This window comes from Melanostigma gelatinosum (assembly GCF_949748355.1).
Source record: "Melanostigma gelatinosum genome assembly, chromosome: 6".
Lineage (NCBI taxonomy): Eukaryota > Metazoa > Chordata > Actinopteri > Perciformes > Zoarcidae > Melanostigma > Melanostigma gelatinosum.
In genome coordinates, this window is record NC_136639.1 from 365,001 (window position 1) to 381,034 (window position 16,034).

Here is a 16,034-nt window from a genome sequence, read left to right on the forward strand (position 1 = left end):
TCTGAACTCTGATTCCAGAACGTTTTCCAAACTAAACATGTGACTGCAAGAAGTGGGCGTTGTCATGGTGACGTCTCCCGTTGGTTACTTTGTTAAAGCCTCATCCCATCTCCATCGTGGTTTTTGTCCCCATCTTGGTTTTTGGACATCCCCATCTTGGTTTTTTGGATGTCCCTGTCTTGGTTTTTGGACGTCCCCATCTTGGTTTTTGGACGTCCCTATCTTGGTTTTTGGCCGCACCCATCATGGTTTTTGGCAGTCCCCAACCTGGTTTTTGGACGTCCCCATCTTGGTTTTTGGCCGCACCCATCGTGGTTTTTGGCTGAACCCATCGTGGTTTTTGGCTGTTTTTATCTTGGTTTTTGGCTGCACCCATCATGGTTTTTGGACGTCCCCCTCTTGGTTTTTGGCAGTCCCCATCTTGGTTTTTGGCAGTCGCCATCTTGGTTTTTGGCAGTCCCCATCTAGGTTTTTGGCAGTCCCCATCTTGGTATTTTGGACGTCCTTATCTTAGTTTTTGGCCGCACCCATCGTGGTTTTTGGGCGAACCCATCGTGGTGTTTGGACTTCCCTATCTTGGTTTTCGGTAGTCCCCATCTTGTTTTTGGGCGAACCCATCGTGGTGTTTGGACTTCCCCATCTTGGTTTTCGGTAGTCCCCATCTTGTTTTTTGGCTGCACCCATCGTGGTTTTTGGCAGAACCTATCTTGGTTTTCGGTAGTCCTTATCTTGGTTTTCGGTAGTCCCCATCTTGGTTTTCGGTAGTCCCCATCTTGGTTTTCGGTAGTCCCCATCTTGGTTTTTGGTAGTCCCCATCTTGGTTTTTGGCTGCACCCATCTTGGTCTTTGGACGTCCCCATCCTGGTTTCTGGCAGTCCCCATCTTGGTTTTTGGCAGTCCCCATCTTGGTTTTTGGACGTCCCCATCTTGGTTTTTGGATGTCGCCATCTTGTTTTTTTCAACCAGAAGTGACACAAGAGGGTGGAGCTAAGTACACTTGAAAAAATGTGTGAGAACACACTGTGAAAGAGTTAAAATTGTAAGATGAAAACACGGACAACTCCCAGACAGGACCACAGTCAATCACTGTGTAGCCCCGCCCTAAAGCATCCCCTGCTTTATGGTCTGTGTGACTTTAAATGGACCATAATGTACTAAATGAACATCATGCTGTATTGAAGAAGACTTGAAACTAGAGATTGAGACATAAACTCATGTTTACAATGTTTACTGAGGGACTAAATCAAGAAAGAAGTAGAGTAATTTTCTCATAGACTTCTATACAACCAGAGGAGTCGCCCCCTGGTGGACACTAGAGAGAAGTAGTCATCTTCTCATAGACTTCTACAGGGAGTCCTCTCCCTGTAGAAGTCTAGTGCAGAAGGTTCTAGTAGAATCATCTATCAGGCTCTGTGAGGGTACATGCAGCAGTACTTTAATGTGGAGACAGTTTGACATACTTTGTATACTACTGGGTAAATTAGCAGTATTAGTACTGCATCATGTACATTTATGTAACAGTGAGAAATAAATGTAGAAGTATAACGGAAAGTACAAGTATGTCAAACGTGTGTTACAGGAGGACGAGTGTTTGAAGCGCTGCTCTTCTTCATCTGCTGACACTGCTGAGAACACACACTGTGGTAACACACACACACACACACACATTTCCAGTCAGCAGCAGGCTGTGAATGACATCATTTCCTGTCAGTTGACAGAAAGAAGAAGTGGTGTTTTTTTGTCTCTTCCTGTCTGTGGTGACGTTTACTGCTGCCTCCTGCTGGAGTCTTTATCATTCACTGAATATTATCCATCGGGCTTAATCACAATGATGAACTTGAAAATTCCTCAAGAAATGTTGACAGTGTGGCTTCTACTGCCCGAAGAAATCTCAATATATTCACACGCCAATGTTACCGGTAGCGTCATTCAGGTTCAATTGAGATAGTGCTACTCTCGTTTCTGCATTGTCTCTGTCTATATTTCTGTCTGTCTGTCTCCCTCTCTGTGTCTCTCTGTCAGGTCTTAGATATTTTTAGAGGACTCCCCCACCCCATCTAACAACATGCAGAAAGGAGAGTAGCTCTGTCTGAAGTGAACCTGAATGACGCTACCGGTAACATTGGCGTGTGAATATATTGAGATTTCTTTGGGCAGTAGAAGCCACACTGTCAACATTTCTTGAGGAATTTTCTAGTTATCATTGTTGTTCATTATATTTATTATTGTTTATATTTATGTATATTTCATTTATATTTAATCATGTTTGTATGTATTAATGTTTATATTTATAAGTTACTGTGATGTCATGATTCTCTTGGTCCTCAGAGGATGATCCCGACTACAACTTCCTCCATACTGACCTGTCGTCCTCTGAGACTCTCCCCCCTCTCCCCCCCGCCCTGCCAGAGAAAAGACGCTGCAGCACTGCAGGTCTGTGTGTCTGTCTGTCTGTCTCTCTGTCTGTCTGACCTGAGGTGAGACCAGGTGGGATCTTGTTGTTGAATTTAATGACATATTTAGTTTAACTGGAGTTTGATTCGTTCTGTTAGAGAGTTCTTGTATTGACCTGTCTCCATGTCCAGGTAGTACTCACTGTCTCACTCTCTGTCTCACTGTCTGTCTGTCTGTCTCTCTCTCTCACTGTCTGTCTGTCTCACTCTCTGTCTGTCTCTCTCTCTGTCTGTCTCTCTGTCTGTCTGTCTGTCTCTCTCACTCACTGTCTCTCTGTCTGTCTCTCTCTCTGTCTGTCTGTCTGTCTCTCTCACTTACTGTCTCTCTGTCTCTCTGTCTGTCTGTCTGTCTGTCTGTCTGTCTCTCTCACTCACTGTCTCTCTGTCTGTATGTCTCTCTGTCTGTCTGCCGATCACAGGAACTGTCTCTCAGGCCGTGTCGTCATTTGGCTTTGACCACGCCCCCCACACCCAGAGCACCGCCCACTGTGAAGATGTCATTGGACCTGATGAGTCATGCTCCTCCCCTTTGTCTCCCAGTAAGACGCCCCCCCCCCCTCCCTGAGAAGAAACGACACAGTGAGTAAAAATAAAGCTAAGCTAGGCTAACGATTAACCACTGCTTCCAGTGTTTGTGCAAAGCTAGGCTAATGATTAACCACTGCTTCCACTGTTTGTGCTAAGCTAGGCTAACGATTAACCACTGCTTCCAGTGTTTGTGCTAAGCTAGGCTAACGATTAACCACTGCTTCCAGTGTTTGTGCTAAGCTAGGCTAACGATTAATCACTGCTTCCAGTATTTGTGCTAAGCTAGGCTAACGATTAACCACTGCTTCCAGTGTTTGTGCTATGCTAGGCTAACGATTAACCATTGCTTCCAGTGTTTGTGCAAAGCTACGATAATAGTTAACCACTGCTTCCAATGTTTGTGCTAAGCTAGGCTAACGATTAACCACTGCTTCCAATGTTTGCGCTAAGCTAGGCTAACGATTAACCATTGCTTCCAGTGTTTGTGCAAAGCTACGATAATAGTTAACCTCTGCGTCCAATGTTTGCGCTAAGCTAGGCTAACGATTAACCACTGCTTCCAATGTTTGCGCTAAGCTAGGCTAGACCTACTGGACTAACATAAGAAACAGAGAACAAATAGACGGAAATCAAAGCTGAGGCCAGACGGGTTTTCCTCCACTGATTTGTCTCTGTCTGTCTCTCCACCTGTCTGTCTTCAGTCCACCAGTACCTCCAGTTCTGTTCGTCCTACAGCGCTCAATCAGCAGCCATGTTCTACCAGCGCCCCGTGACCTTCAGTAGCAGGCAGCGAGACCTGGAGACCACCTACGGCCTCGCACATACACACCTGGACAGACAGACGTTAGACTCCGCCTCCTCACCTGAGCTACTTCCTGCTCCAGTTCTACCAGCAAAGAAGAGACAACAGGTGACTGGTTATTGTGTCTTGTGTCTTTAAGACTTCCTCTGATCTCATTCTGTTTCTGTCATCTTCAGGATCCAGTTGGACCGGATGAGGAGGACCAGACCAGAGACAGGTGAGACAAACACAAAGACACATATGCCCACCTTCACCTGGACAGACAACCAGAGTCAGTGACGCCGTCTCTTCTGCAGTTGTCACAGTCTCCAGCAGGAGGCGGAGCCTAAGAGGAGGAGCAGGGAGCAGCAGGAGGAGGTGCTACTGACCGACCGGCAGGAGATCCTCCACAGAATCACAATGAAGCCTCAGGTACAGTCCTGCCCTCTGACCTCTGACCTCTGTGCTTCATCCAGTCTGACTGTCCTCTGTCTGTCTCAGCACGAGGACGGGCCAGACGTCAAAGCAGCCTCTCCTGACATCCTATTGGTCCACGCCACCGAGACCCCCAGCGGAGCAGGTGAGTCCTGGTCTCAGGCCAGACTAGAGGTCTCCTCTGTGTGTGTGTGTAGAACAGGTTGTGTATCGTGATGGTTGTGTGTGTGTGTGTGTGTGTAGAACAGGTTGTGTATCGTGATGGTTGTGTGTGTGTGTAGAACAGGTTGTGTATCGTGATGGTTGTGTGTGTGTGTGTAGAACAGGTTGTGTATCATGATGGTTGTGTGTGTTTGTGTAGAACAGGTTGTGTATCGTGATGGTTGTGTGTGTGTGTGTGTAGAACAGGTTGTGTATCGTGATGGTTGTGTGTGTGTGTGTGTGTGTAGAACAGGTTGTGTATCATGATGGTTGTGTGTGTGTGTAGAACAGGTTGTGTATCGTGATGGTTGTGTGTGTGTGTGTAGAACAGGTTGTGTATCATGATGGTTGTGTGTGTTTGTGTAGAACAGGTTGTGTATCGTGATGGTTGTGTGTGTGTGTGTGTAGAACAGGTTGTGTATCGTGATGGTTGTGTGTGTGTGTGTGTGTGTGTAGAACAGGTTGTGTATCGTGATGGTTGTGTGTGTGTGCGTGTAGAACAGGTTGTGTATCGTGATGGTTGTGTGTGTGTGTGTGTGTGTGTGTAGAACAGGTTGTGTATCGTGATGGTCGTGTGTGTGTGTGTGTAGAACAGGTTGTGTATCGTGATGGTTGTGTGTGTGTGTGTGTGTGTAGAACAGGTTGTGTATCGTGATGTTTGTGTGTGTGTGTATGTGTAGAACAGGTTGTGTATCGTGATGGTTGTGTGTGTGTGTGTGTGTGTGTGTGTAGAACAGGTTGTGTATCGTGATGGTTGTGTGTGTGTGTGTGTGTAGAACAGGTTGTGTATCGTGATGGTTGTGTGTGTGTACGTGTAGAACAGGTTGTGTATCGTGATGGTTGTGTGTGTGTGTGTGTGTGTGTGTAGAACAGGTTGTGTATCGTGATGGTTGTGTGTGTACGTGTAGAACAGGTTGTGTATCGTGATGGTTGTGTGTGTATGTGTAGAACAGGTTGTGTATCGTGATGGTTGTGTGTGTGTGTGTGTGTAGAACAGGTTGTGTATCGTGATGGTTGTGTGTGTGTACGTGTAGAACAGGTTGTGTATCGTGATGGTTGTGTGTGTGTACGTGTAGAACAGGTTGTGTATCGTGATGGTTGTGTGTGTGTGTGTGTGTGTGTGTAGAACAGGTTGTGTATCGTGATGGTTGTGTGTGTACGTGTAGAACAGGTTGTGTATCGTGATGGTTGTGTGTGTATGTGTAGAACAGGTTGTGTATCGTGATGGTTGTGTGTGTGTGTGTGTGTGTAGAACAGGTTGTGTATCGTGATGGTTGTGTGTGTGTATGTGTAGAACAGGTTGTGTATCGTGATGGTTGTGTGTGTGTGTGTGTGTGTAGAACAGGTTGTGTATCGTGATGGTTGTGTGTGTGTGTATGTGTAGAACAGGTTGTGTATCGTGATGGTTGTGTGTGTGTGTAGAACAGGTTGTGTATCGTGATGGTTGTGTGTATGTGTAGAACAGGTTGTGTCTCGTGATGGTTGTGTGTGTGTGTATGTGTAGAACAGGTTGTGTATCGTGATGGTTGTGTGTGTGTGTGTGTGTGTAGAACAGGTTGTGTATCGTGATGGTTGTGTGTGTGTGTGTATGTGTAGAACAGGTTGTGTATCGTGAAGCCTTCCTCTCCACCTACAGAAGCTTCATCAGCCCCGATGACGTCATCACCAAACTCCAGCACAGATATCCTCTCTGAGTGTGTGTGTGTGTATCGGAAGGAGGCGGAGCATGAAGTGTGTTAATATGCAGACGATCTGATTCTTTATGTTTCACATTGTATTGTTCTCACCTGTTCTGAAGACGAAAACAGCTGAGTCATGTGAATTGTGTGTTTTAGAGTGTTTGTGTGTCTTCAGTGTTGATCTGTAGATAAACGTCTTTAACCTTCAAAACATACAAACATCTGTGTGAACGACGGGACCCTGAACGCATCACTGCTGCTAACAACAGCTTCAGACTGCTGGTTAGAGTGGTGGAGGATTTGTGGTGAGACACACACACAACCAATCAGAGGCTTTGGTTTTTGAAGCCCATTCCCTATAATATTAATAATTACAAGACATTTTGACAGTGTGGCTGCTACTGCCCAAAGACGTTGCAATATATATACATATATATATATATATATATGTATATATATGTATTTATACATTACATACATATATATACATATATATATATATATATATATATATATACATATATATATATATATATATATATATATATATATATATATATATATATATATATATATATATATGTATATATATGTATTTATACATTACATACATATATATACAAATATATATATATATATACATATATATATATATATATATATATATATATATGTATATATATGTATTTATACATTACATACATATATATACATATATATATATATATATATGTATATATATGTATTTATACATACATATATATATATATATATATATATATATATATATATATATATATATATATGTATATATATATATATATATGTATATATATATGTATTTATACATATATATATATATATATATATATATATATATATATATATATATATATATATATATATATATATATATATATGTAATGGATATTGTACATATATATATATATATATATATATATGTATGTATACATATAAATATATATATACATATATATAATGGATATTGGATATTATCCAGTCCAGTGGAGCAGTTGGTTGGAGTTCATGTCGCTCTGCGATGTGTAAGTCCGTTGGATTCCACAGACACTTTACTGCGACCAGCACAACATTTTCTACATTTTGACCATAAATGTTGTATAAAGAGTAGAAATTGTGGGACTGGGAGCAATTTGTTTGGAAAAATCACAGAATACTTTTCATGCTCTGCTCCACTCTGACCGTGATGTCATCACTCTAGCTCTGAACATTCCGTGCAATACACACCCATTATAAAATCGAATTGCAGACGTGATGTCACAACCACATCCAGGTGTGAATGATAATGTCATTGTGTGTGTGTACAGTGCCATAGAGCTGGACTCTGATTTGCTGCTGCTGCTGATGGACCTGGTGTTCAGCCTCCTGATTGGTGGAGAGCTGGGTCTGGCCCACCTGCTGCGCTCCAACATCCTGTCCAAGATGGAGCAGAAGTGGCAGCTGATTGGCTCTCCTCAGTCCCTCCGCCCCCTCGCGGCCAGGGGCGTGGCTGCCAGGTAACCTGTGACCTCCTGGATGATTGACAGGTCCGTCCTCCACTCAGACACCAACGCCCCCCCTCTTCTGTTGTCTCTCAGACCAGGAACCCTTCTGGACTTCAGGAGTCAGGATCTAGCTGAACAGCTGACTCTGCTGGACTCTGAGCTCTTCTGCAAGATTGAGGTACACCTCACCTGTCTGTCTGTCTTACCTGTCTGTCTGTCTGTCTGTCTCACCTGTCTGTCTGTCTCACCTGTCTGTCTTACCTGTCTGTCTGTCTGACCTGTCTGTCTGTCGGTCTGACCTGTCTGTCTGTCTCACCTGTCTGTCTCACCTCTCTGTCTGTCTCACCTGTCTGTCTGTCTCACCTGTCTGTCTTACCTGTCTGTCTGTCTGTCTCACCTGCCTGTCTTGTCTGTCTGTCTGTCTTACCTGTCTGTCTGTCTGTCTCACCTGTCTGTCTTACCTGTCTGTCTGTCTGTCTGTCTCACCTGCCTGTCTTGTCTGTCTGTCTGTCTGTCTGTCTGTCTGTCTTACCTGTCTGTCTGTCTGTCTCACCTGTCTGTCTGTCTCACCTGTCTGTCTGTCTTACCTGTCTGTCTATCTGTCTCACCTGTCTGTCTGTGTCACCTGTCTGTCTGTCTGTCTGTCTGTCTCACCTGTCTGTCTGTCTTACCTGTCTGTCTATCTGTCTCACCTGTCTGTCTGTCTCACCTGTCTGTCTGTCTTGTCTGTCTGTCTGTGTCACCTGTCTGTCTGTCTCACCTGTCTGTCTGTCTGTCTGTCTGTCTGTCTGTCTCACCTGTCTGTCTGTGTCACCTGTCTGTCTGTCTGTGTCACCTGTCTGTCTGTCTGTCTCACCTGTCTGTCTCACCTGTCTAGCTTCCAGAGGTGTTGCTGTGGTCTAAAGAGCAGAATGAAGAGAAAAGTCCAAACCTGACAGAGTTCACCCAACACTTCAACAACGTCTCCTTCTGGTACACAATACACATCCTACTACACATCCTACTACACAACCTACTACACAACCTAGTACATGACCTAGTACACGACCTAGTACACGACCTAGTACACAACCTAGTACACATCCTACTACACAACCTAGTACACGACCTAGTACACGACCTAGTACACAACCTAGTACACATCCTACTACACGACCTAGTACACGACCTAGTACACAACCTAGTACACATCCTACTACACGACCTAGTACACGACCTAGTACACAACCTAGTACACATCCTACTACACAACCTAGTACACAACCTAGTACACAACCTACTACACGACCTACTACACGACCTAGTACACGACCTAGTACACATCCTACTACACAACCTAGTACACGACCTAGTACACAACCTAGTACACATCCTACTACACAACCTAGTACACGACCTAGTACACGACCTAGTACATGACCTAGTACACAACCTAGTACACAACCTAGTACACATCCTACTACACAACCTACTACACGACCTAGTACACGACCTAGTACACAACCTAGTACACATCCTACTACACAACCTAGTACACGACCTAGTACACAACCTAGTACACAACCTAGTACACATCCTACTACACAACCTACTATACAACCTAGTACACGACCAAGTACACAACCTAGTACACGAGCTTCTACACAACCTTTGGGGCGACCGTGGCTCACTGGGTTAAGAGGTCGTCTGGGAACCGGAAGGTCAACGGTTCGATCCCCGACTGGCAATACACTGAACCCCCGGCTCCCCGGGCGCCGATCAATGGCAGCCCACTGCTCCCTGTATACAGGGATGGGTCAAATGCAGAGACACATTTCCCCCTTAAAGGGATCAAGATAGTATAAATTCTATTCGATTCTAGTACACAAGCTACTACATAACCTACTACACAAGCTAGTACACAACCTACGACACAACCTACTACACAACGTGTGTATTTGTGTGTGTAATTGAGGGCTAACGGGTGTGTGTCTCTGGTTTCAGGGTTCGTTCTGTCATCATTCTTCAGGATAAATCTCAGGACAGAGAGAAACTGCTGCTGAAGTTCCTGAAGACCATGAAGGTAACACACACAAACATCAGGGTTTACACTGCTACAGGTAGACACGGTGACTCAGGTACACTGCTATAGGTAGACAGCTTTCTCTGTTTAATCGTAAATATGTCCAACACTCCAGCTGTACTGCTGCTTTGTGTTGACAATAAGGATGAAGATCATCTGACTCCAGCTACCGACTGTAAACCCGGTGACAATCTCTTTGTGTGTGTGTTCCTGAAGCACCTGCGGAGGCTTAACAACTTTAACTCGTACCTGTCCATCCTGTCTGCCCTGGACTCCGCCCCCCTGCGACGCCTGGAATGGCAGAGAAACACAGCGGAGGTCTGCGTGTTTTCATGATGAGATAATAATAATAATTAGTCTGAAAAAAGAATGTGATCATGAGTCGTGTGTTTGTGTTTTAGACTCTGGAGGAGTACAGCTCTCTGATTGACAGCTCATCATCTTTCAGAGCCTACAGAGCAGCTCTGGCTGAAGTGGAACCTCCCTGTATACCCTACCTGTAGGTTAATGGCCTCTATACCCCACATATATACCCTACCTGTAGGTTAATGGCCTCTATACCCCACATATATACCCTACCTGTAGGTTAATGGCCTCTATACCCCACATATATACCCTACCTGTAGGTTAATGGCCTCTATACCCCACATATATACCCTACCTGTAGGTTAATGGCCTCTATACCCCACATATATACCCTACCTGTAGGTTAATAGCCTCTATACCCCACATATGAATGAATGGTGAATGCTTGGTGTGAATGCGAGTGAATGCTTGGTGTTGGTCGGAGGGGCCGTTGTGCACAAATTAGTTGCCACGCTTCCGTCAGTCTGCCCCAGGGCAGCTGTGGCTACAGACGTAGCTTACCATCACCGGTATGACTGGGCGAATGGTGTGCATGGATCCTTGTAAAGCGTCTTTGGGTACCTAGAAAAGCGCTATATAAAATAAAGGATTATTATTATTATTATTATATATACCCTACCTGTAGGTTAATGGCCTCTATACCCCACATATATACCCTACCTGTAGGTTAATGGCCTCTATACCCCACATATATACCCTACCTGTAGGTTAATGGCCTCTATACCCCACATATATACCCTACCTGTAGGTTAATGGCCTCTATACCCCACATATATACCCTACCTGTAGGTTAATAGCCTCTATACCCCACATATATACCCTACCTGTAGGTTAATGGCCTCTATACCCCACATATATACCCTACCTGTAGGTTAATGGCCTCTATACCCCACATATATACCCTACCTGTAGGTTAATGGCCTCTATACCCCACATATATATGCTACCTGTAGGTTAATGGCCTCTATACCCCACATATATACGCTACCTGTAGGTTAGTGGCCTCTATACCCCACATATATACCCTACCTGTAGGTTAATGGCCTCTATACCCCACATATATACCCTACCTGTAAGTTAATAGCCTCTATACCCCACATATATACCCTACCTGTAGGTTAATGGCCTCTATACCCCACATATATACCCTACCTGTAGGTTAATGGCCTCTATACCCCACATATATACCCTACCTGTAGGTTAATGGCCTCTATACCCCACATATATACCCTACCTGTAGGTTAATGGCCTCTATACCCCACATATATACCCTACCTGTAGGTTAATGGCCTCTATACCCCACATATATATGCTACCTGTAGGTTAATGGCCTCTATACCCCACATATATACGCTACCTGTAGGTTAGTGGCCTCTATACCCCACATATATACCCTACCTGTAAGTTAATAGCCTCTATACCCCACATATATACCCTACCTGTAGGTTAATGGCCTCTATACCCCACATATATACCCTACCTGTAGGTTAATGGCCTCTATACCCCACATATATACCCTACCTGTAGGTTAATGGCCTCTATACCCCACATATATACCCTACCTGTAGGTTAATAGCCTCTATACCCCACATATATACCCTACCTGTAGGTTAATGGCCTCTATACCCCACATATATACGCTACCTGTAGGTTAATAGCCTCTATACCCCACATATATACGCTACCTGTAGGTTAATGGCCTCTATACCCCACATATATACCCTACCTGTAGGTTAATAGCCTCTATACCCCACATATATACGCTACCTGTAGGTTAATGGCCTCTATACCCCACATATATACCCTACCTGTAGGTTAATAGCCTCTATACCCCACATATATATGCTACCTGTAGGTTAATGGCCTCTATACCCCACATATATGCTACCTGTAGGTTAATGGCCTCTATACCCCACATATATACCCTACCTGTAGGTTAATAGCATCTATACCCCACATATATACCCTACCTGTAGGTTAATAGCCTCTATACCCCACATATATACGCTACCTGTAGGTTAATAGCCTCTATACCCCACATATATACCCTACCTGTAGGTTAATGGCCTCTATACCCCACATATATACCCTACCTGTAGGTTAATGGCCTCTATACCCCACATATATACCCTACCTGTAGGTTAATGGCCTCTATACCCCACATATATATGCTACCTGTAGGTTAATGGCCTCTATACCCCACATATATACCCTACCTGTAGGTTAATAGCCTCTATACCCCACATATATACCCTACCTGTAGGTTAATAGCCTCTATACCCCACATATATACCCTACCTGTAGGTTAATGGCCTCTATACCCCACATATATACGCTACCTGTAGGTTAATACCCTCTATACCCCACATATATATGCTACCTGTAGGTTAATAGCCTCTATACCCCACATATATACCCTACCTGTAGGTTAATAGCCTCTATACCCCACATATATACCCTACCTGTAGGTTAATGGCCTCTATACCCCACATATATACCCTACCTGTAGGTTAATGGCCTCTATACCCCACATATATACCCTACCTGTAGGTTAATAGCCTCTATACCCCACATATATACGCTACCTGTAGGTTAATGGCCTCTATACCCCACATATATACCCTACCTGTAGGTTAATAGCCTCTATACCCCACATATATACGCTACCTGTAGGTTAATGGCCTCTATACCCCACATATATACCCTACCTGTAGGTTAATAGCCTCTATACCCCATATATATATGCTACCTGTAGGTTAATGGCCTCTATACCCCACATATATATGCTACCTGTAGGTTAATGGCCTCTATACCCCACATATATACCCTACCTGTAGGTTAATAGCCTCTATACCCCACATATATACGCTACCTGTAGGTTAATAGCCTCTATACCCCACATATATACCCTACCTGTAGGTTAATGGCCTCTATACCCCACATATATACGCTACCTGTAGGTTAATGGCCTCTATACCCCACATATATACCCTACCTGTAGGTTAATGGCCTCTATACCCCACATATATACCCTACCTGTAGGTTAATGGCCTCTATACACCACATATATACCCTACCTGTAGGTTAATGGCCTCTATACCCCACATATATACCCTACCTGTAGGTTAATGGCCTCTATACCCCACATATATACCCTACCTGTAGGTTAATAGCCTCTATACCCCACATATATACGCTACCTGTAGGTTAATGGCCTCTATACCCCACATATATACCCTACCTGTAGGTTAATAGCCTCTATACCCCACATATATATGCTACCTGTAGGTTAATGGCCTCTATACCCCACATATATATGCTACCTGTAGGTTAATGGCCTCTATACCCCACATATATACCCTACCTGTAGGTTAATAGCCTCTATACCCCACATATATACGCTACCTGTAGGTTAATAGCCTCTATACCCCACATATATACCCTACCTGTAGGTTAATGGCCTCTATACCCCACATATATACGCTACCTGTAGGTTAATGGCCTCTATACCCCACATATATACCCTACCTGTAGGTTAATGGCCTCTATACCCCACATATATACCCTACCTGTAGGTTAATGGCCTCTATACACCACATATATACCCTACCTGTAGGTTAATGGCCTCTATACCCCACATATATACCCTACCTGTAGGTTAATGGCCTCTATACACCACATATATACCCTACCTGTAGGTTAATGGCCTCTATACACCACATATATACGCTACCTGTAGGTTAATGGCCTCTATACCCCACATATATACCCTACCTGTAGGTTAATAGCCTCTATACCCCACATATATACCCTACCTGTAGGTTAATAGCCTCTATACCCCACATATATACGCTACCTGTAGGTTAATAGCCTCTATACCCCACATATATACCCTACCTGTAGGTTAATAGCCTCTATACCCCACATATATACCCTACCTGTAGGTTAATAGCCTCTATACCCCACATATATACCCTACCTGTAGGTTAATAGCCTCTATACCCCACATATATACCCTACCTGTAGGTTAATAGCCTCTATACCCCACATATATACCCTACCTGTAGGTTAATAGCCTCTATACCCCACATATATACGCTACCTGAAGGTTAATGGCCTCTATACCCCACATATATACCCTACCTGTAGGTTAATGGCCTCTATACCCCACATATATACCCTACCTGTAGGTTAATAGCCTCTATACCCCACATATATACCCTACCTGTAGGTTAATAGCCTCTATACCCCACATATATACGCTACCTGAAGGTTAATGGCCTCTATACCCCACATATATACCCTACCTGAAGGTTAATGGCCTCTATACCCCACATATATACGCTACCTGTAGGTTAATGGCCTCTATACCCCACATATATACCCTACCTGTAGGTTAATGGCCTCTATACCCCACATATATACCCTACCTGTAGGTTAATGGCCTCTATACCCCACATATATACCCTACCTGTAGGTTAATAGCCTCTATACCCCACATATATAACACTGCATTATTATATCTCTCTAACCTGTCTGTCTGATCAGGGGGTTGATCCTTCAGGACTTGACCTTCGTCCACCTGGGGAATCCTGACACCTTGATGACATCACAGGGATCAAAGGTCAACTTCTCTAAACGCTGGCAGCAATTCAACATCCTGAACACCCTGAGGAGCTACCAGCAAGTGTCAGTCACCTGTAATATTATTACTACCTGCATAATAAGTAGTATTACAGTCCTAATACCTGTTTCTCTCTCTGTCTGCAGTACCTACACTCTGCAGCCTGATGATGACATCATATCGTTCTTTAATGACTTCAGCGATCACCTGGCAGAAGAGGCATTGTGGGAACTCTCACTCAGGCTCCGCCCACGGAATGCCCCACGAGCCAATCAGAGATGACCGACAAAAGAGACTCAGTCTGTGCTAACATGCGTAGCAACAAGGCTAACCTGTGCTAGTTCAATGCTAACATGTGGATATTGAGAATTGAGGTGGCTAAACATGATGCTAACCTGAATTAAACTGGTACTTAACTGGATTAGACTGGTGATAATGTGTCACATGCTGGGCTAATCATGGCGAACAGTTTGCTAACATGTGCTCATCTGGTCTATTCATGCAAGAACTGGCAACAACCTGAATTTAGCTGAGGTTAGCCTGCAGGCTAACTGGAGTTAGCCAGGTGTTAGCTGAGGTCAGCCTCAAGCTAACTGGGGTTAGCCAGGTGTTAGCTGAGGTTAGCCTGAAGCTAACTGGGGTTAGCCAGGTGTTAGCTGAGGTTAGCCTGAAGCTAACTGGGGTTAGCCAGGTGTTAGCTGAGGTCAGCCTGAAGCTAACTGGTGTTAGCGTGGGGCCACTTCCTGTGTACAATTATTCACATTCATATTTCAATAAATGTGCTCACCTGTTGATGAACAGTCTGACTCGATAAAGTAACTGAAGTTATTCAATAAATGTAGAAGTTTAAAGCAGGAGAAAACTGAACTACACAAGTAAAGTACAAGTACATCATTACTGTACTTAAGTGTGGTATTTGAGTAAATGTACTTTGTGACATAAGTGTTTATATCAATATTTCAATGTAATCTGACATTTATATAATAGGTGAAGCAGGTGAACTGTCTGCACTGATCACCTGTGCAGGTGTATTATGTCTCTGACCCAGTGCATGCGTTTTAATCTTCTTCTAGTCTTCTTCATCCGCCCCTATGAACCGGTGCAATATTATAAATAATAATAATAATAATAAACTTTATTTGTTTTAATAGTGTTACAAAGGACTTTATAATAAAATAAAAATATAAAATACAACTAAAAAGAAACGTGATCATAAAATACAAGAATTCAATATGTTAACAATGATGTTAAAGTAGATTTAAACATTAAATCTAAAACAATAAATAAACACTATGTCTATGAGCAGACAGCACCAATAAAACACCGGACACATCGAGCGGCTCAGAGAGCAGACAGCACCAATCAAACACCGGACACATCGA

The 16,034-nt window shown here is 43.7% G+C and overlaps 1 protein-coding gene across 1 annotated transcript in view; it reads left to right on the forward strand.

Moving 5' to 3' along the window:
* Positions 1-15,431, forward strand: part of rapgef1a (Rap guanine nucleotide exchange factor (GEF) 1a) — a 19,712-nt gene extending 4,281 nt beyond the window's left edge. Inside the window, 18 exon segments of the mRNA XM_079270908.1 lie at positions 1,580-1,643; positions 2,329-2,433; positions 2,873-3,000; positions 3,002-3,032; positions 3,683-3,891; positions 3,960-4,000; positions 4,080-4,194; positions 4,264-4,342; positions 5,995-6,079; positions 6,290-6,382; positions 7,424-7,612; positions 7,694-7,778; positions 8,478-8,572; positions 9,584-9,662; positions 9,879-9,980; positions 10,064-10,161; positions 14,577-14,717; positions 14,799-15,431. Of these exon segments, the coding sequence (XP_079127034.1) occupies positions 1,580-1,643; positions 2,329-2,433; positions 2,873-3,000; positions 3,002-3,032; positions 3,683-3,891; positions 3,960-4,000; positions 4,080-4,194; positions 4,264-4,342; positions 5,995-6,079; positions 6,290-6,382; positions 7,424-7,612; positions 7,694-7,778; positions 8,478-8,572; positions 9,584-9,662; positions 9,879-9,980; positions 10,064-10,161; positions 14,577-14,717; positions 14,799-14,934 (1,875 nt within the window). The 3' untranslated portion in view covers positions 14,935-15,431.
* Positions 15,432-16,034: the final 603 nt, after the last annotated feature.